We start from the raw sequence: 21,095 nt of genomic DNA, 5'->3' as shown, positions 1-21,095 counted from the left end.
CCAATGGCAAAATATCTGCTATTATTTACACAAAGGTGAACAGCCAGTGTATTTTTAAAAAAAGATAATAATCCCTTGTTTTCCTAATGTTTAAAGCACCCACACTTAAAGAGGGATATTTTACTTCTATGGAGTATTAACTGCTAATACGTAACATAAATGCTAAATTTGCAATGTATTAATATGTTTTATAAGTTTCACTTTAGTTTTGATGCTCTGAATCAAAAGTCACTCCCTCTTCACAGAGCCATCACTTTACGATTGCCGTGTGTTGTGCTAATGAAACTACTGCACATATAAAGCTGTAGTGTATTGTTTTGTATCAGGCTTTTGTATATTTATGGGGAATTTCATGTGGGAGCTTGGATTGTGGACTGAGCATTGGACAAATCTTATAGCCAACTGTAAGGGGGGTTCAAATAGGGCCCAGGACAGATGATTAAAATACTCAAACAAGAATGGATATATATATATATATATATATATATATATATATATATATATATATATATATATATATATATATATATATATATATATATACACACACACACACACCCCCACACACACACATTTTTGATGATAACATGGTAAAAAGCTAAGAAAAAAAAGTACTTTTTGCCATGTTAGTTTTTTTAAATATTTTTATGTAACTGCAAGAGGACTAAAGAATGTCTCTCTAGTTGCTTTTGTCAGAGAATCACATGCATTCACCAGGAGTGTACATAACATTAGTTGAATGGTGTTCTGTAAGTATCTCAACTTCAACAGGCCCCTTTGGGTGTTACATTACTCAGGCAAGGAACTTTATAGGAATAAAGATGCATGAACTATTTAGATGAATTATTTAAATACAATTTTCCAACTACGTCATCTCTTATCTCATGCACTCAGAAACACAGACCAGACTCCTAACAATCTGATTGGATGAGTGATCACAGATTTTAAGGTTGGTGTCTATATAACATGTTAGCAGGCCCAGTGTCTCAGTGAGCGGCAGGGAAACTGATGACATTTGACTGTAATAATAGATCTGAGTAAGGAGCTTCCATCCAAAAGTGACAATGAATGCCATTTACACTGTATATAATATTCATCCATGTTTTCAGTTAGATAATTTTACTACTTTGTTGTTCCCTCCTGAGTCGTCCACTCTATGTGCGCTGATATATCTTGGACTGTTGTCAGCGGTAACAGTTTGTGGAAACCTTCTTGTTATAATCTCCATTGTTTATTTCAAGCAGCTGCACATTCCCACAAACTACCTGATCCTGTCTCTGGCTGTGGCAGACCTGCTGGTGGGAGTCATAGTTTTTCCCTTTAGCATGGCTCAGACTCTGACCTCCTGTCTCTATCACGAAAATGTCTTTTTCAAAATACGAGATTGTTTTGATGCAAGCCTTTGTACTTCTTCTATTCTAAACTTGTGCTGTATTTCCATTGACAGATATTATGCCATATGTAAACCTCTCACATATAAGAACATAGTTACAGGACGTGTGGCTGGGGTCATGATCTTTATGACTTGGAGTCTAGCAGCTGTGATTGGTATTGGTATTGTCATTGGTGGATACAGCCAAGGAACATGTGAAGAAATATGCTCTGTGAATGTTATTCTGTCTAATGTCTCAGGTCCTGTCTTTTCCTTTTTTATGCCTGCTGTCATAATGTTGTGCATTTACACTAAGATCTTCATTGTGGCTCAGAAACAGAGAAACAGCATTCAGATTTCTAAATGTGGTACGATAAGTAAGACGGAGAGGAAGGCCACTAAAACCCTGGCCATAGTGATGGGAGTCTTCCTCTTATGTATGACTCCATACTTTCTGTGCATTGTCTTTCTGCCTTTAGCCAGTGAAACTCCACCATTCCCTCTGATTGAAGCACTCAACTGGCTCACACTGTCCAACTCAATGCTCAATCCTTTCATTTACGCCTTCTTCTACAGCTGGTTCAGATCTTCCTGCAAAATGATATTAAGCGGACAAATATTCTCAGGCAACTTTGCCAGCATTAAACTAGTGTGATGTTTGAGAAAGAGGTTTGTTTGCAGGCAGCATCTGCTTAAAATAAAATCAAGGACATTTATCATGTCTGTTACAACAGACTTCAATGAGGGGAATATCCAGTCCATAGAGACGGGTTCTGCAGACTTGGAACATACAAAGTCTTTGTTGCCTTGTGGAAATTTTATGATAATCTCCATTTTCAGTTTCCATTTTCAAGCAAATTTGAACAATGTTTCCTTTCAAAAATAAAGCCTCATTGACATTACATGAATGCAATATTGAGATTTCCACACTCCACAACGAAAGAATAACAATAGACTCTACTTGTTGTACTTCAATGCATGAAAGTCACCTTATACATTGTGAATAACTTTTTTTTTTTTTTTTTTTTTTAATGAGCAGTCACTTGACACTCACCAATTTACATAAATATTATGATTGGATGAGATATGGTTTGTCCTTGTGGGCGTGGAAAAAGAAGAAAAACAACAACTGATAAAATGTACTTTTGAATTGTATGTTTTAGATATGAACCAGACCTACTCTGACACCCATCCTTGCTTTGAATTATATAATGCAACTTATATTTTTCTCCACAACCCTTCTATATTATGTGTTTTTCTATATATAGTAATTTCCTGTTTATGTCTAGCAACAGTTTGTGGAAACCTTCTTGTTATAATCTCCATTGTTTATTTCAAGCAGCTGCACATTCCCACAAATTACCTGATCCTGTCTCTGGCTGTGGCAGACCTGCTGGTGGGAGTCGTAGTTTTTCCTTTTAGCATGGCTCAGACTCTGACCTCTTGTCTCTATCAAGAAAATGTCTTTTGTAAAATACGAGCTTGGTTTGATATCACACTAAGTACTTCGTCTATTCTAAACTTGTGCTGTATTTCCATTGACAGATATTATGCCATATGTAAACCTCTCACATATAAGAACATAGTAACTGGACGTGTGGCTGGGTTCATGATCTTTATGACTTGGAGTGTTGCTGCTATGATTGGTAGTAGTATACTGATTGAAGGAAACAATCAGGAAGCATGTACAGAGCCATGTCTTGATGTAGTATTGACCAACATAACAGGATCTATTTTTGCTTTTTTCATGCCTGCAGTTATAATGATTTGCATATATCTTAAAATTTTCTTTGTGGCTCAGAGACAGAGAAGCAGCATCCAAATTTCAAAATGTGGTACGATAAGTAAGACGGAGAGGAAGGCCACTAAAACCCTGGCCATAGTGATGGGAGTCTTCCTCTTATGTATGACTCCATACTTTCTGTGCATTGTCTTTCTGCCTTTAACCAGTGAAACTCCACCATTCTCTCTGATTGAAGCTCTCAACTGGCTCACACTGTCCAACTCAATGCTGAATCCTTTCATTTACGCCTTCTTCTACAGCTGGTTCAGGTCTGCCTGCAAAATGATTGTATTTGGACAAATATTCAAAAGTAACCTAGCAAGTACAAAACTGATGGGATGATTCCAGTGTCAGCAACTTCATTATGTCTGCATGTAAACTCTGATTATGCTATATTGTTTTAAGTGTAAGTAAAATTTCAAAGTACTGTTGAATATAAATTATGTTGTGTTGACTTTTTAATCTAACTCAAATATTGATGTTTCATCCCAATTTATTTCAAGTGTTGACACATGAAAAATATATTAACAGCTTACATGAAGTTTTGAAGGTGATGAATGAATGAATTTATTTATTATTTTTTTATTTTTATTTTTTTTTTTATAAGGACAGAGCATACTGATCAACAGCACAGCTGCATAATATGCCAGAGTTAGCCAAAGGCTAGTTTCCATCTGTAGTCCTTTGTCAGATGTGCAAAAGGCATTCTTGAAAGAGTGATCATAATAAGATAAAAGAATCAAACATTTCATAGATTAAAATGTAGGCAAATTTGCACAGACCATGTAAGATTTTATAAATCAGACAGACATTATTGAATTTAATTAGATTGTCCTAACTAAGAAGGTTGTATTTTGATAATATCAAATAGTGATGAAAAGGGTGTGGTTTCTTGTCCAAACTTTGTGTCTGTTTATACAGAGACTGCATTGGTTTGTGTTGCCGTGGTTGCCGTCCCGCCGTGGTTGCCGTCCCGCCATCCCGCCGTGGTTGTCGGCCCGCCGGCCCGCCGTGGTTGTCGTCTTGCCGGCCCGCCGTGGTTGTCGTCCCGCCGGCCCGCCGTGGTTGTCGTCCCGCCGGCCCGCCGTGGTTGCCGGCCCGCCGGCCCGTCGGCCTGCCTCTCGCCTGCACTTTGGACTGGCTCTTCTGTGGTGTCGCTGGTGTGTTGCATGGACAACTTGTGGGTGGTTCTTTTCAGTTAGAGACTACAAGTGATTTTTTTGCTTACACAACGCAGGTACTGTTTAGAGCTATATTGTTGTTTTATTACCATGGATGATTTCACCACTCCGGTTTTGTCTATAACGCTCCCAGAGGCGTTATAGTCGCCAAAGTTGTCACCCATCTGTGGGGCGATGGGTGGGTTCCTGTCAAGCTCATCAACATCTCTGACAGGCCGGTGCTCATCAGACGTAATGCTAAGTTAGCCGATGTGTACACTTGTGTGGCCCTCGAGGACATCGACTCCGATAATTGTGTGTCTGAACTGTCCCAAAACATTATGTCATCTGTGCCACCTGCAGAACTGGAGACAATCAAAGAACAGCTCCACTCAATAGGTCTCCCTGATGTTGACATTGATTCGTGTGAAGTCTCTGATGAGAGCAAGAGTAGAATAGCTAGCCTTGTTTTGCAGTACCAAGATGTCTTTTCTCGCCACCATCTGGATTGTGGAGGAGCTAGGGGCTTTGTACACCACATATGCCTGTCAGACAACAGACCTTTCAGACTGCCTTACCGGCGCGTGCCACCGAGCCAGTACCAAACGCTGCGGCAAGTTCTGTCAGAGATGGAGGAGAAGGAGATCATTAGAAAGTTGACAAGTGAGTATGCTTCGCCTTTGGTGCTTGTATGGAAAAAAAATGGAGACCTTCGTATTTGCACTGATTTTCGCTGGCTGAATAAAAGGATGCTCAAGGACGCTCATCCTCTTCCTCATCAATCTGATTGCTTGGCAGCACTGGGAGGTAACTGTCTTTTCAGTACCATGGATTTGACATCTGGCTTCTACAATATGCCACTGCACGAAGATGACAGAAAGTATTCGGCCTTTACCACTCCAATGGGCCTACATGAGTACAATCACCTCCCACAGGGCCTCTGTAATAGTCCCGGTAGCTTCATGCGTATGATGACAAGTATTTTTGGAGATCAAAACTATCTAAGTCTTCTGTGCTATTTGGATGACCTTTTAGTCTTTGCACCAGACGAGACCACTGCACTCAGACGCCTTGAAATGGTTTTTAGCAGACTGCGTAGCCACAACTTAAAGCTGTCGCCTAAAAAATGCTTTTTCTTGAGGAGGTCCGTTAAGTTTTTGGGCCATGTCATTGATGAAAATGGCGTCTCGACAGACCCTAGTAAGGTTGATAGCATCTCCAACATGTCCTCTGCTGATTTAATGGAGCCAGATGGCGTGACTCCATCCCCGAAGCGTCTGAGGTCATTCTTAGGGATGGTGAACTACTGTCAGCATTTTGTGCCAGGGTTCTCTTCCACAGCCAAGCCCCTGTTTGATCTTCTGAAAGGCGAGAGGAAGAAAGGGAAAAATAAATCCAAACTCCAATACAGGAAACTGTCCGCCTCTGATTGGACTAGTGTCCACGTCCATGCGTTTGAGAAGCTCAAAGACTGTCTGTTGAACGCAGTAGTCCTAGCCCACCCTGACTTCTCCCGCCCCTTTGTTTTGTCTACTGATGCCTCTTTGGATGGTATAGGCGCAGTTCTGTCTCAAGTTAAGGAGGGTGAGTCACGTGCAAGACCCATAGCCTTTACGAGCAAGTCACTGTCCCGATCTCAGAAAAACTACCCAGCGCATAGTCTTGAGTTTTTAGCCTTGAAATGGGCCGTGTGTGACAAGTTTAGTCATTGGCTTAAAGGTCACACATTTTCGGTTTGGACGGATAACAATCCTTTGACTCACATAATGTCTAAGCCGAAACTTGACTGCTGTGAACAACGTTGGGTAGCTAAACTTGCTACCAGAGGTTGTTTGCTGAGCCTTATCATAGCCTCCTAAGTCAAGCCAAAGATGTGTCTAATGCTTCTGTCCAGCAAGCCTTTCATTCTTCTAAGGGCTGTGATGCTGTCTTGTCAAGTGCTCAACAATCTGTGCGCCACTGCCAAATGCAATTTGATGAAGTATCTGCTGTCTTGCAGTCACATGTTTGTTGGGATGCAGGGCCAAGGGTTCGTGCTGTTGCTGCTCTCCAGTTTTTGCCCCAACTCGTAACCTCTGGTTTTGACACTGCCTGCATACACTGAACAGGACCTCAGTGACTGCCAACTCAAAGACAAGATTATTTCTCGTGTGTTGTTCTATGTTGAGAGGTGTCGGAGACCTACAAGGAGAGAGAGAACAGAAGAGCCTGTCGATGTGACGAAGTACCTCAAGCACTGGGAAAAACTCTCTGTTAGTGGTGGTGTCCTGTACAGAGTTTCGAGAGATCTCAAGACAAAATCAAAACACTACCAATATGTTGTTCCGGATTCACTCAAAGCTGAGGTACTGCGTGGTATACATGATCAGGCAGGTCATCAAGCCCAGTCACGTAGCCTTAGTCTGACCCGCCAGAGGTTTTTCTGGTTGTCTTTAGACAGAGATGTGAGGAACTATGTCCGTCAGTGCCAACGCTGTGTTGTTAGTAAGACAGCTGGCCCTGAAGGCAGAGCCCCTTTAGAAAGCATTGTCACGTCTAGACCACTTGAGCTTGTGTGTATAGATTTCTGGTCTGCAGAAGATTCTAGGAATAAGTCCGTTGACGTGCTTGTCATTACAGACCATTTCACTCGTATGGCACAGGCCTTCGCCTGTAGAGACCAAACAGCCAAACAGGTCGCAAAGGTCCTCTGGAACAAATACTTTTGTGTGTTCGGGTTCCCAGAAAGAATTCACAGCGATCAGGGACCTAATTTTGAGAGCCAGCTGATCAGTGAGTTGCTTACTGTTTCAGGTGTCAGGAAGTCCCATACTATACCGTATCACCCCATGGGTAATAGTTCAGTGGAGCGCTTTAGCAGAACCCTGGGTGGTATGATTTGTGCGTTGCCCCCAGATGCAAAAGCTGATTGGCCTCATAGGTTGCAGACACTAACGTTTGTGTATAATTGTACTTCCCATGAGACCATGGGTTTTCCCCCATTTTATCTGATGTTTGGTCGGGTTCCCCGTTTGCCAGTTGACGTTTTGTTCCGTTCTGTCCTTCATGATTCTACTGTGTCTGGCTATGATAAATATGTTGAATCTCTTGTCAGTGACCTAAAGGAAGCTATGGTGGTTGCATGAGATCATGTCAACAAGGAACAACATAGGCATGCTCTGCTCTACAACAGGAAGTGAAAGGATCAAATGTCGAAATTGGGGAAAGAGTTCTGCTTGCAAACAATAAGGAGAGAGGAAAACGGAAACTTGCGGATAAATGGGAGTCAACAGTCTACACGGTGGTGGATGTCAATCACGAAACTCATACGTACAAAATCCGTGACAGCAGCTCTGGGAGAGTGAGGATTGTCCACAGAAACCTCTTACTGCCAGTTGACTTCCTCCCAGTTGAACTCTGTGACGCCTCACACAATGATTCGACCCTTGCTAGTGCCTGCTCTATTCCTAGTGTGGACGGAACTGGGTCAGATTGTGAGTGTGATCACGAGCCTGTGCATAACCCCTCTGTGACAGGGGACTCCGAGAATCGGACTGTGGAGTGGGTCACACAGTTGACTGAACCAGACCCGACTCAGATCGACGTTTCTGACTTTGTGTCTGTTACCTCTGTCCCCCATGACACTGACCTGTCCTCTGAGGACAGCCCTAGCCAATCAGACCGTGTCTTGAGATGTTTGACTGATGTGACTTTTACTGCTAGAAGCAAGCTATCTGACCCTGGTTCTGACATTCGGACTGTTCGGACTGTTCAGACTGTTCAGACTGTACCTGCTGTTGTGCAGTCTGTGACTGCCCCTGTAAACCAGTCCCAAGTACACACTACACTTGGTCGTTTGGTTAAACCTGTGAACAGACTTATTCAGACTATGTCACGTCAAGATGTTATTCCAGCCACTTTCAGTGTTAAAGATGTTTTCAAGTCTGTGTTTCAGACCCTTTCTAGTTAGATTTTGGATGAACATATCTGCTATTCTGTGTTTCAGCAAATCAGTTATATTGTTACTTGTTTTTTTTACCACTGTCAGGTGAGCCGGTGCGGTTTAGTCTGTGTTAAGTAAGGAGTTTTGGTGGGGTGTAAAAGGCACCCTGCTGCCAGTAGTTGGGTTGAGGGTTTGGTACCCCCCTCTTTCCACATCCTCCTCCTGGGATACTGTATAGTTGGCCTTCCTTTGTGTAACCTCTTGGTCTTGTGTTGTTATTTGTCCTCGGTGAGGCATTCTTTATACCAGTCGCTCAAAATTGCTAAAATTCAGTGGGGGTGGATGTAACGGAGTTAAAAATACACTTAATATTTCTTGTTTGTACAATGTTTTTTTTCAAAGTTATATGTGAATTTTATTATTTTATTATTTTGGTGTTTTATTTTGGAAAAGCCGGATGGCGTTTTGTTCCCGGGGATTTTTGTTAGCTTGATTTCCGCTAGGGAGACACATGTTGGGAGACACATGTTGGGGAAGACTGAAAGAGAGAGAATAAAGAAGAAAAACAGAACCACTCCACCCTGTGTCCTTTTTTTTTTTTTTTTTTTTTTTTGTGGATAAGATAGCACACTGAATGCTTTGATTTGCCTCAGATATTATCTTACAGGAGGTAACAAATAGCAAAGCCCACTCTTAGACATAGAACTGAGGAAAAAGAATCACAGCTTTTACAGTTTTCATATATATATATATATATATATATATATATATATATATATATATATATGAGGGAACAACTTTATAACATGGTAAAAAGCTAAGAAAAAAAAATATTTTTACCAGCTCTTTGAAAGTACTTTTTGCCATGTTTTGCCAGTTTTTTTATATTTTTATGTAACTGCAAGAGGACTAAAGAATGTCTCTCTAGTTGCTTTTGTCAGAGAATCACATGCATTCACCAGGAGTGTACATAACATTAGTTGAATGGTGTTCTGTAAGTATCTCAACTTCAACAGGCCCCTTTGGGTGTTACATTACTCAGGCAAGGAACTTTATAGGAATAAAGATGCATGAACTATTTAGATGAATTATTTAAATACAATTTTCCAACTACGTCATCTCTTATCTCATGCACTCAGAAACACAGACCAGACTCCTAACAATCTGATTGGATGAGTGATCACAGATTTTAAGGTTGGTGTCTATATAACATGTTAGCAGGCCCAGTGTCTCAGTGAGCGGCAGGGAAACTGATGACATTTGACTGTAATAATAGATCTGAGTAAGGAGCTTCCATCCAAAAGTGACAATGAATGCCATTTACACTGTATATAATATTCATCCATGTTTTCAGTTAGATAATTTTACTACTTTGTTGTTCCCTCCTGAGTCGTCCACTCTATGTGCGCTGATATATCTTGGACTGTTGTCAGCGGTAACAGTTTGTGGAAACCTTCTTGTTATAATCTCCATTGTTTATTTCAAGCAGCTGCACATTCCCACAAACTACCTGATCCTGTCTCTGGCTGTGGCAGACCTGCTGGTGGGAGTCATAGTTTTTCCCTTTAGCATGGCTCAGACTCTGACCTCCTGTCTCTATCACGAAAATGTCTTTTTCAAAATACGAGATTGTTTTGATGCAAGCCTTTGTACTTCTTCTATTCTAAACTTGTGCTGTATTTCCATTGACAGATATTATGCCATATGTAAACCTCTCACATATAAGAACATAGTTACAGGACGTGTGGCTGGGGTCATGATCTTTATGACTTGGAGTCTAGCAGCTGTGATTGGTATTGGTATTGTCATTGGTGGATACAGCCAAGGAACATGTGAAGAAATATGCTCTGTGAATGTTATTCTGTCTAATGTCTCAGGTCCTGTCTTTTCCTTTTTTATGCCTGCTGTCATAATGTTGTGCATTTACACTAAGATCTTCATTGTGGCTCAGAAACAGAGAAACAGCATTCAGATTTCTAAATGTGGTACGATAAGTAAGACGGAGAGGAAGGCCACTAAAACCCTGGCCATAGTGATGGGAGTCTTCCTCTTATGTATGACTCCATACTTTCTGTGCATTGTCTTTCTGCCTTTAGCCAGTGAAACTCCACCATTCCCTCTGATTGAAGCACTCAACTGGCTCACACTGTCCAACTCAATGCTCAATCCTTTCATTTACGCCTTCTTCTACAGCTGGTTCAGATCTTCCTGCAAAATGATATTAAGCGGACAAATATTCTCAGGCAACTTTGCCAGCATTAAACTAGTGTGATGTTTGAGAAAGAGGTTTGTTTGCAGGCAGCATCTGCTTAAAATAAAATCAAGGACATTTATCATGTCTGTTACAACAGACTTCAATGAGGGGAATATCCAGTCCATAGAGACGGGTTCTGCAGACTTGGAACATACAAAGTCTTTGTTGCCTTGTGGAAATTTTATGATAATCTCCATTTTCAGTTTCCATTTTCAAGCAAATTTGAACAATGTTTCCTTTCAAAAATAAAGCCTCATTGACATTACATGAATGCAATATTGAGATTTCCACACTCCACAACGAAAGAATAACAATAGACTCTACTTGTTGTACTTCAATGCATGAAAGTCACCTTATACATTGTGAATAACTTTTTTTTTTTTTTTTTTTTTAATGAGCAGTCACTTGACACTCACCAATTTACATAAATATTATGATTGGATGAGATATGGTTTGTCCTTGTGGGCGTGGAAAAAGAAGAAAAACAACAACTGATAAAATGTACTTTTGAATTGTATGTTTTAGATATGAACCAGACCTACTCTGACACCCATCCTTGCTTTGAATTATATAATGCAACTTATATTTTTCTCCACAACCCTTCTATATTATGTGTTTTTCTATATATAGTAATTTCCTGTTTATGTCTAGCAACAGTTTGTGGAAACCTTCTTGTTATAATCTCCATTGTTTATTTCAAGCAGCTGCACATTCCCACAAATTACCTGATCCTGTCTCTGGCTGTGGCAGACCTGCTGGTGGGAGTCGTAGTTTTTCCTTTTAGCATGGCTCAGACTCTGACCTCTTGTCTCTATCAAGAAAATGTCTTTTGTAAAATACGAGCTTGGTTTGATATCACACTAAGTACTTCGTCTATTCTAAACTTGTGCTGTATTTCCATTGACAGATATTATGCCATATGTAAACCTCTCACATATAAGAACATAGTAACTGGACGTGTGGCTGGGTTCATGATCTTTATGACTTGGAGTGTTGCTGCTATGATTGGTAGTAGTATACTGATTGAAGGAAACAATCAGGAAGCATGTACAGAGCCATGTCTTGATGTAGTATTGACCAACATAACAGGATCTATTTTTGCTTTTTTCATGCCTGCAGTTATAATGATTTGCATATATCTTAAAATTTTCTTTGTGGCTCAGAGACAGAGAAGCAGCATCCAAATTTCAAAATGTGGTACGATAAGTAAGACGGAGAGGAAGGCCACTAAAACCCTGGCCATAGTGATGGGAGTCTTCCTCTTATGTATGACTCCATACTTTCTGTGCATTGTCTTTCTGCCTTTAACCAGTGAAACTCCACCATTCTCTCTGATTGAAGCTCTCAACTGGCTCACACTGTCCAACTCAATGCTGAATCCTTTCATTTACGCCTTCTTCTACAGCTGGTTCAGGTCTGCCTGCAAAATGATTGTATTTGGACAAATATTCAAAAGTAACCTAGCAAGTACAAAACTGATGGGATGATTCCAGTGTCAGCAACTTCATTATGTCTGCATGTAAACTCTGATTATGCTATATTGTTTTAAGTGTAAGTAAAATTTCAAAGTACTGTTGAATATAAATTATGTTGTGTTGACTTTTTAATCTAACTCAAATATTGATGTTTCATCCCAATTTATTTCAAGTGTTGACACATGAAAAATATATTAACAGCTTACATGAAGTTTTGAAGGTGATGAATGAATGAATTTATTTATTATTTTTTTATTTTTATTTTTATTTTTATAAGGACAGAGCATACTGATCAACAGCACAGCTGCATAATATGCCAGAGTTAGCCAAAGGCTAGTTTCCATCTGTAGTCCTTTGTCAGATGTGCAAAAGGCATTCTTGAAAGAGTGATCATAATAAGATAAAAGAATCAAACATTTCATAGATTAAAATGTAGGCAAATTTGCACAGACCATGTAAGATTTTATAAATCAGACAGACATTATTGAATTTAATTAGATTGTCCTAACTAAGAAGGTTGTATTTTGATAATATCAAATAGTGATGAAAAGGGTGTGGTTTCTTGTCCAAACTTTGTGTCTGTTTATACAGAGACTGCATTGGTTTGTGTTGCCGTGGTTGCCGTCCCGCCGTGGTTGCCGTCCCGCCATCCCGCCGTGGTTGTCGGCCCGCCGGCCCGCCGTGGTTGTCGTCTTGCCGGCCCGCCGTGGTTGTCGTCCCGCCGGCCCGCCGTGGTTGTCGTCCCGCCGGCCCGCCGTGGTTGCCGGCCCGCCGGCCCGTCGGCCTGCCTCTCGCCTGCACTTTGGACTGGCTCTTCTGTGGTGTCGCTGGTGTGTTGCATGGACAACTTGTGGGTGGTTCTTTTCAGTTAGAGACTACAAGTGATTTTTTTGCTTACACAACGCAGGTACTGTTTAGAGCTATATTGTTGTTTTATTACCATGGATGATTTCACCACTCCGGTTTTGTCTATAACGCTCCCAGAGGCGTTATAGTCGCCAAAGTTGTCACCCATCTGTGGGGCGATGGGTGGGTTCCTGTCAAGCTCATCAACATCTCTGACAGGCCGGTGCTCATCAGACGTAATGCTAAGTTAGCCGATGTGTACACTTGTGTGGCCCTCGAGGACATCGACTCCGATAATTGTGTGTCTGAACTGTCCCAAAACATTATGTCATCTGTGCCACCTGCAGAACTGGAGACAATCAAAGAACAGCTCCACTCAATAGGTCTCCCTGATGTTGACATTGATTCGTGTGAAGTCTCTGATGAGAGCAAGAGTAGAATAGCTAGCCTTGTTTTGCAGTACCAAGATGTCTTTTCTCGCCACCATCTGGATTGTGGAGGAGCTAGGGGCTTTGTACACCACATATGCCTGTCAGACAACAGACCTTTCAGACTGCCTTACCGGCGCGTGCCACCGAGCCAGTACCAAACGCTGCGGCAAGTTCTGTCAGAGATGGAGGAGAAGGAGATCATTAGAAAGTTGACAAGTGAGTATGCTTCGCCTTTGGTGCTTGTATGGAAAAAAAATGGAGACCTTCGTATTTGCACTGATTTTCGCTGGCTGAATAAAAGGATGCTCAAGGACGCTCATCCTCTTCCTCATCAATCTGATTGCTTGGCAGCACTGGGAGGTAACTGTCTTTTCAGTACCATGGATTTGACATCTGGCTTCTACAATATGCCACTGCACGAAGATGACAGAAAGTATTCGGCCTTTACCACTCCAATGGGCCTACATGAGTACAATCACCTCCCACAGGGCCTCTGTAATAGTCCCGGTAGCTTCATGCGTATGATGACAAGTATTTTTGGAGATCAAAACTATCTAAGTCTTCTGTGCTATTTGGATGACCTTTTAGTCTTTGCACCAGACGAGACCACTGCACTCAGACGCCTTGAAATGGTTTTTAGCAGACTGCGTAGCCACAACTTAAAGCTGTCGCCTAAAAAATGCTTTTTCTTGAGGAGGTCCGTTAAGTTTTTGGGCCATGTCATTGATGAAAATGGCGTCTCGACAGACCCTAGTAAGGTTGATAGCATCTCCAACATGTCCTCTGCTGATTTAATGGAGCCAGATGGCGTGACTCCATCCCCGAAGCGTCTGAGGTCATTCTTAGGGATGGTGAACTACTGTCAGCATTTTGTGCCAGGGTTCTCTTCCACAGCCAAGCCCCTGTTTGATCTTCTGAAAGGCGAGAGGAAGAAAGGGAAAAATAAATCCAAACTCCAATACAGGAAACTGTCCGCCTCTGATTGGACTAGTGTCCACGTCCATGCGTTTGAGAAGCTCAAAGACTGTCTGTTGAACGCAGTAGTCCTAGCCCACCCTGACTTCTCCCGCCCCTTTGTTTTGTCTACTGATGCCTCTTTGGATGGTATAGGCGCAGTTCTGTCTCAAGTTAAGGAGGGTGAGTCACGTGCAAGACCCATAGCCTTTACGAGCAAGTCACTGTCCCGATCTCAGAAAAACTACCCAGCGCATAGTCTTGAGTTTTTAGCCTTGAAATGGGCCGTGTGTGACAAGTTTAGTCATTGGCTTAAAGGTCACACATTTTCGGTTTGGACGGATAACAATCCTTTGACTCACATAATGTCTAAGCCGAAACTTGACTGCTGTGAACAACGTTGGGTAGCTAAACTTGCTACCAGAGGTTGTTTGCTGAGCCTTATCATAGCCTCCTAAGTCAAGCCAAAGATGTGTCTAATGCTTCTGTCCAGCAAGCCTTTCATTCTTCTAAGGGCTGTGATGCTGTCTTGTCAAGTGCTCAACAATCTGTGCGCCACTGCCAAATGCAATTTGATGAAGTATCTGCTGTCTTGCAGTCACATGTTTGTTGGGATGCAGGGCCAAGGGTTCGTGCTGTTGCTGCTCTCCAGTTTTTGCCCCAACTCGTAACCTCTGGTTTTGACACTGCCTGCATACACTGAACAGGACCTCAGTGACTGCCAACTCAAAGACAAGATTATTTCTCGTGTGTTGTTCTATGTTGAGAGGTGTCGGAGACCTACAAGGAGAGAGAGAACAGAAGAGCCTGTCGATGTGACGAAGTACCTCAAGCACTGGGAAAAACTCTCTGTTAGTGGTGGTGTCCTGTACAGAGTTTCGAGAGATCTCAAGACAAAATCAAAACACTACCAATATGTTGTTCCGGATTCACTCAAAGCTGAGGTACTGCGTGGTATACATGATCAGGCAGGTCATCAAGCCCAGTCACGTAGCCTTAGTCTGACCCGCCAGAGGTTTTTCTGGTTGTCTTTAGACAGAGATGTGAGGAACTATGTCCGTCAGTGCCAACGCTGTGTTGTTAGTAAGACAGCTGGCCCTGAAGGCAGAGCCCCTTTAGAAAGCATTGTCACGTCTAGACCACTTGAGCTTGTGTGTATAGATTTCTGGTCTGCAGAAGATTCTAGGAATAAGTCCGTTGACGTGCTTGTCATTACAGACCATTTCACTCGTATGGCACAGGCCTTCGCCTGTAGAGACCAAACAGCCAAACAGGTCGCAAAGGTCCTCTGGAACAAATACTTTTGTGTGTTCGGGTTCCCAGAAAGAATTCACAGCGATCAGGGACCTAATTTTGAGAGCCAGCTGATCAGTGAGTTGCTTACTGTTTCAGGTGTCAGGAAGTCCCATACTATACCGTATCACCCCATGGGTAATAGTTCAGTGGAGCGCTTTAGCAGAACCCTGGGTGGTATGATTTGTGCGTTGCCCCCAGATGCAAAAGCTGATTGGCCTCATAGGTTGCAGACACTAACGTTTGTGTATAATTGTACTTCCCATGAGACCATGGGTTTTCCCCCATTTTATCTGATGTTTGGTCGGGTTCCCCGTTTGCCAGTTGACGTTTTGTTCCGTTCTGTCCTTCATGATTCTACTGTGTCTGGCTATGATAAATATGTTGAATCTCTTGTCAGTGACCTAAAGGAAGCTATGGTGGTTGCATGAGATCATGTCAACAAGGAACAACATAGGCATGCTCTGCTCTACAACAGGAAGTGAAAGGATCAAATGTCGAAATTGGGGAAAGAGTTCTGCTTGCAAACAATAAGGAGAGAGGAAAACGGAAACTTGCGGATAAATGGGAGTCAACAGTCTACACGGTGGTGGATGTCAATCACGAAACTCATACGTACAAAATCCGTGACAGCAGCTCTGGGAGAGTGAGGATTGTCCACAGAAACCTCTTACTGCCAGTTGACTTCCTCCCAGTTGAACTCTGTGACGCCTCACACAATGATTCGACCCTTGCTAGTGCCTGCTCTATTCCTAGTGTGGACGGAACTGGGTCAGATTGTGAGTGTGATCACGAGCCTGTGCATAACCCCTCTGTGACAGGGGACTCCGAGAATCGGACTGTGGAGTGGGTCACACAGTTGACTGAACCAGACCCGACTCAGATCGACGTTTCTGACTTTGTGTCTGTTACCTCTGTCCCCCATGACACTGACCTGTCCTCTGAGGACAGCCCTAGCCAATCAGACCGTGTCTTGAGATGTTTGACTGATGTGACTTTTACTGCTAGAAGCAAGCTATCTGACCCTGGTTCTGACATTCGGACTGTTCGGACTGTTCAGACTGTTCAGACTGTACCTGCTGTTGTGCAGTCTGTGACTGCCCCTGTAAACCAGTCCCAAGTACACACTACACTTGGTCGTTTGGTTAAACCTGTGAACAGACTTATTCAGACTATGTCACGTCAAGATGTTATTCCAGCCACTTTCAGTGTTAAAGATGTTTTCAAGTCTGTGTTTCAGACCCTTTCTAGTTAGATTTTGGATGAACATATCTGCTATTCTGTGTTTCAGCAAATCAGTTATATTGTTACTTGTTTTTTTTACCACTGTCAGGTGAGCCAGGTGCGGTTTAGTCTGTGTTAAGTAAGGAGTTTTGGTGGGGTGTAAAAGGCACCCTGCTGCCAGTAGTTGGGTTGAGGGTTTGGTACCCCCCTCTTTCCACATCCTCCTCCTGGGATACTGTATAGTTGGCCTTCCTTTGTGTAACCTCTTGGTCTTGTGTTGTTATTTGTCCTCGGTGAGGCATTCTTTATACCAGTCGCTCAAAATTGCTAAAATTCAGTGGGGGTGGATGTAACGGAGTTAAAAATACACTTAATATTTCTTGTTTGTACAATGTTTTTTTTCAAAGTTATATGTGAATTTTATTATTTTATTATTTTGGTGTTTTATTTTGGAAAAGCCGGATGGCGTTTTGTTCCCGGGGATTTTTGTTAGCTTGATTTCCGCTAGGGAGACACATGTTGGGAGACACATGTTGGGGAAGACTGAAAGAGAGAGAATAAAGAAGAAAAACAGAACCACTCCACCCTGTGTCCTTTTTTTTTTTTTTTTTTTTTTTTGTGGATAAGATAGCACACTGAATGCTTTGATTTGCCTCAGATATTATCTTACAGGAGGTAACAAATAGCAAAGCCCACTCTTAGACATAGAACTGAGGAAAAAGAATCACAGCTTTTACAGTTTTCATATATATATATATATATATATATATATATATATATATATATATATATATATATGAGGGAACAACTTTATAACATGGTAAAAAGCTAAGAAAAAAAAATATTTTTACCAGCTCTTTGAAAGTACTTTTTGCCATGTTTTGCCAGTTTTTTTATATTTTTATGTAACTGCAAGAGGACTAAAGAATGTCTCTCTAGTTGCTTTTGTCAGAGAATCACATGCATTCACCAGGAGTGTACATAACATTAGTTGAATGGTGTTCTGTAAGTATCTCAACTTCAACAGGCCCCTTTGGGTGTTACACTACTCAGGCAAGGAACTTTATAGGAATAAAGATGCATGAACTATTTAGATGAATTATTTAAATACAATTTTCCAACTACGTCATCTCTTACCTCATGCACTCAGAAACACAGACCAGACTCCTAACAATCTGATTGGATGAGTGATCACAGATTTTAAGGTTGGTGTCTATATAACATGTTAGCAGGCCCAGTGTCTCAGTGAGCGGCAGGGAAACTGATGACATTTGACTGTAATAATAGATCTGAGTAAGGAGCTTCCATCCAAAAGTGACAATGAATGCCATTTACACTGTATATAATATTCATCCATGTTTTCAGTTAGATAATTTTACTACTTTGTTGTTCCCTCCTGAGTCGTCCACTCTATGTGCGCTGATATATCTTGTACTTGGACTGTTGTCAGCGGTAACAGTTTGTGGAAACCTTCTTGTTATAATCTCCATTGTTTATTTCAAGCAGCTGCACATTCCCACAAACTACCTGATCCTGTCTCTGGCTGTGGCAGACCTGCTGGTGGGAGTCATAGTTTTTCCCTTTAGCATGGCTCAGACTCTGACCTCCTGTCTCTATCACGAAAATGTCTTTTGCAAAATACGAGATTGTTTTGATGCAAGCCTTTGTACTTCTTCTATTCTAAACTTGTGCTGTATTTCCATTGACAGATATTATGCCTTATGTAAACCTCTCACATATAAGAACATAGTTACAGGACGTGTGGCTGGGGGCATGATCTTCATGACTTGGAGTCTAGCAGCTGTGATTGGTATTGGTATTGTCATTGGTGGATACAGCCAAGGAACATGTGAAGAAATATGCTCTGTGAATGTTATTCTGTCTAATGTCTCAGGTCCTGTCTTTTCCTTTTTTATGCCTGCTGTCATAATGTTGTGCATTTACACTAAGATCTTCATTGTGGCTCAGAAACAGAGAAACAGCATTCAGATTTCTAAATGTGGTACGATAAGTAAGACGGAGAGGAAGGCCACTAAAACCCTGGCCATAGTGATGGGAGTCTTCCTCTTATGTATGACTCCATACTTTCTGTGCATTGTCTTTCTGCCTTTAGCCAGTGAAACTCCACCATTCCCTCTGATTGAAGCACTCAACTGGCTCACACTGTCCAACTCAATGCTCAATCCTTTCATTTACGCCTTCTTCTACAGCTGGTTCAGATCTTCCTGCAAAATGATATTAAGCGGACAAATATTCTCAGGCAACTTTGCCAGCATTAAACTAGTGTGATGTTTGAGATAGAGGTTTGTTTGCAGGAAGCATCTGCTTAAAATAAAATCAAGGACATTTGTCATGTCTGTTACAACAGACTTCAATGAGGGGAATATCCAGTCCATAGAGACGGGTTCTGCAGACTTGGAACATACAAAGTCTTTGTTGCCTTGTGGAAATTTTATGATAATCTCCATTTTCAGTTTCCATTTTCAAGCAAATTTGCACAATGTTTCCTTTCAAAAATAAAGCCTCATTGACATTACATGAATGCAATATTGAGATTTCCACACTCCACAACGAAAGAATAACAATAGACTCTACTTGTTGTACTTCAATGTATGAAAGTCACCTTATACATTGTGAATAACTTTTTTTTTTTTTTTTTTTTTTTAATGAGCAGTCACTTGACACTCACCAATTTACATAAATATTATGATTGGATGAGATATGGTTTGTCCTTGTGGGCGTGGAAAAAGAAAAAAAACAACAACTGATAAAATGTACTTTTGAATTGTATGTTTTAGATATGAACCAGACCTACTCTGACACCCATCCTTGCTTTGAATTATATAATGCAACTTATATTTTTCTCCACAACCCTTCTATATTATGTGTTTTTCTATATATAGTAATTTCCTGTTTATGTCTAGCAACAGTTTGTGGAAACCTTCTTGTTATAATCTCCATTGTTTATTTCAAGCAGCTGCACATTCCCACAAATTACCTGATCCTGTCTCTGGCTGTGGCAGACCTGCTGGTGGGAGTCGTAGTTTTTCCTTTTAGCATGGCTCAGACTCTGACCTCTTGTCTCTATCAAGAAAATGTCTTTTGTAAAATACGAGATTGGTTTGATATCACACTAAGTACTTCGTCTATTCTAAACTTGTGCTGTATTTCCATTGACAGATATTATGCCATATGTAAACCTCTCACATATAAGAACATAGTAACTGGACGTGTGGCTGGGTTCATGATCTTTATGACTTGGAGTGTTGCTGCTATGATTGGTAGTAGTATACTGATTGAAGGAAACAATCAGGAAGCATGTACAGAGCCATGTCTTGATGTAGTATTGACCAACATAACAGGATCTATTTTTGCTTTTTTCATGCCTGCAGTTATAATGATTTGCATATATCTTAAAATTTTCTTTGTGGCTCAGAGACAGAGAAGCAGCATCCAAATTTCAAAATGTGGTACGATAAGTAAGACGGAGAGGAAGGCCACTAAAACCCTGGCCATAGTGATGGGAGTCTTCCTCTTATGTATGACTCCATACTTTCTGTGCATTGTCTTTCTGCCTTTAACCAGTGAAACTCCACCATTCTCTCTGATTGAAGCACTCAACTGGCTCACACTGTCCAACTCAATGCTGAATCCTTTCATTTACGCCTTCTTCTACAGCTGGTTCAGGTCTGCCTGCAAAATGATTGTATTTGGACAAATATTCAAAAGTAACCTAGCAAGTACAAAACTGATGGGATGATTCCAGTGTCAGCAACTTCATTATGTCTGCATGTAAACTCTGATTATGCTATATTGTTTTAAGTGTAAGTAAAATTTCAAAGTACTGTTGAATATAAATTATGTTGTGTTGACTTTTTAATCTAACTCAAATATTGATGTTTCATCCCAATTTATTTCAAGTGTTGACACATGAAAAATATATTAACAGCTTACATGAAGTTTTGAAGGTGATGAATGAATGAATTTATTTATTATTTTTTTATTTATTTATTTTTTTTTATAAGGACAGAGCATACTGATCAACAGCACAGCTGCATAATATGCCAGAGTTAGCCAAAGGCTAGTTTCCATCTGTAGTCCTTTGTCAGATGTGCAAAAGGCATTCTTGAAAGAGTGATCATAATAAGATAAAAGAATCAAACATTTCATAGATTAAAATGTAGGCAAATTTGCACAGACCATGTAAGATTTTATAAATCAGACAGACATTATTGAATTTAATTAGATTGTCCTAACTAAGAAGGTTGTATTTTGATAATATCAAATAGTGATGAAAAGGGTGTGGTTTCTTGTCCAAACTTTGTGTCTGTTTATACAGAGACTGCATTGGTTTGTGTTGCCGTGGTTGCCGTCCCGCCGT

At 41.0% G+C, this 21,095-nt stretch overlaps 4 protein-coding genes across 4 annotated transcripts; all 4 read left to right on the top strand.

Annotated features, from left to right (window-relative positions):
- Positions 1 to 739: 739 nt before the first annotated feature.
- LOC117392534 (trace amine-associated receptor 1-like) lies at positions 740 to 2,027 on the top strand. The gene is made up of 2 exons (XM_033990629.2): positions 740 to 749; positions 1,060 to 2,027. Exons 1-2 carry the CDS (start codon positions 740 to 742, stop codon positions 2,025 to 2,027), a joined length of 978 nt encoding a protein of 325 aa, XP_033846520.2.
- A 63-nt stretch (positions 2,028 to 2,090) lies between these two features.
- On the top strand, positions 2,091 to 3,497 carry LOC117392533 (trace amine-associated receptor 1-like). The gene is made up of 2 exons (XM_033990628.2): positions 2,091 to 2,142; positions 2,488 to 3,497. The coding sequence occupies exons 1-2, from the start codon at positions 2,091 to 2,093 to the stop codon at positions 3,495 to 3,497; spliced, it is 1,062 nt and encodes a 353-aa protein (XP_033846519.2).
- Positions 3,498 to 10,572: 7,075 nt separating this feature from the next.
- On the top strand, positions 10,573 to 11,978 carry LOC117392532 (trace amine-associated receptor 1-like). Its single transcript, XM_033990627.2, has 2 exons — positions 10,573 to 10,624; positions 10,969 to 11,978. Exons 1-2 carry the CDS (start codon positions 10,573 to 10,575, stop codon positions 11,976 to 11,978), a joined length of 1,062 nt encoding a protein of 353 aa, XP_033846518.2.
- A 7,088-nt stretch (positions 11,979 to 19,066) lies between these two features.
- On the top strand, positions 19,067 to 20,474 carry LOC117392531 (trace amine-associated receptor 1-like). Its single transcript, XM_033990626.2, has 2 exons — positions 19,067 to 19,118; positions 19,465 to 20,474. The coding sequence occupies exons 1-2, from the start codon at positions 19,067 to 19,069 to the stop codon at positions 20,472 to 20,474; spliced, it is 1,062 nt and encodes a 353-aa protein (XP_033846517.2).
- Positions 20,475 to 21,095: the final 621 nt, after the last annotated feature.

Source organism: Periophthalmus magnuspinnatus, chromosome 24 (assembly GCF_009829125.3).
Source record: "Periophthalmus magnuspinnatus isolate fPerMag1 chromosome 24, fPerMag1.2.pri, whole genome shotgun sequence".
Classification (NCBI taxonomy): Eukaryota; Metazoa; Chordata; class Actinopteri; order Gobiiformes; family Gobiidae; genus Periophthalmus; species Periophthalmus magnuspinnatus.
The sequence above is the reverse complement of the archived record's forward strand: the minus strand, read 5'-3'. Positions and strand labels throughout refer to the sequence as shown.

Excerpts from the sequence above, each read along its gene's own strand:
- LOC117392533 (XM_033990628.2), top strand. The coding sequence starts at position 2,091 with ATGTCTGTTACAACAGACTTCAATGAGGGGAATATCCAGTCCATAGAG. Across the intron at positions 2,143-2,487 it reads TATCCAGTCCATAGAGACGG|AAGAAAAACAACAACTGATA; the intron begins GTTCTGCAGACT and ends GCGTGGAAAAAG.
- LOC117392532 (XM_033990627.2), top strand. The coding sequence starts at position 10,573 with ATGTCTGTTACAACAGACTTCAATGAGGGGAATATCCAGTCCATAGAG. Across the intron at positions 10,625-10,968 it reads TATCCAGTCCATAGAGACGG|AAGAAAAACAACAACTGATA; the intron begins GTTCTGCAGACT and ends GCGTGGAAAAAG.
- LOC117392531 (XM_033990626.2), top strand. The coding sequence starts at position 19,067 with ATGTCTGTTACAACAGACTTCAATGAGGGGAATATCCAGTCCATAGAG. Across the intron at positions 19,119-19,464 it reads TATCCAGTCCATAGAGACGG|AAAAAAAACAACAACTGATA; the intron begins GTTCTGCAGACT and ends GCGTGGAAAAAG.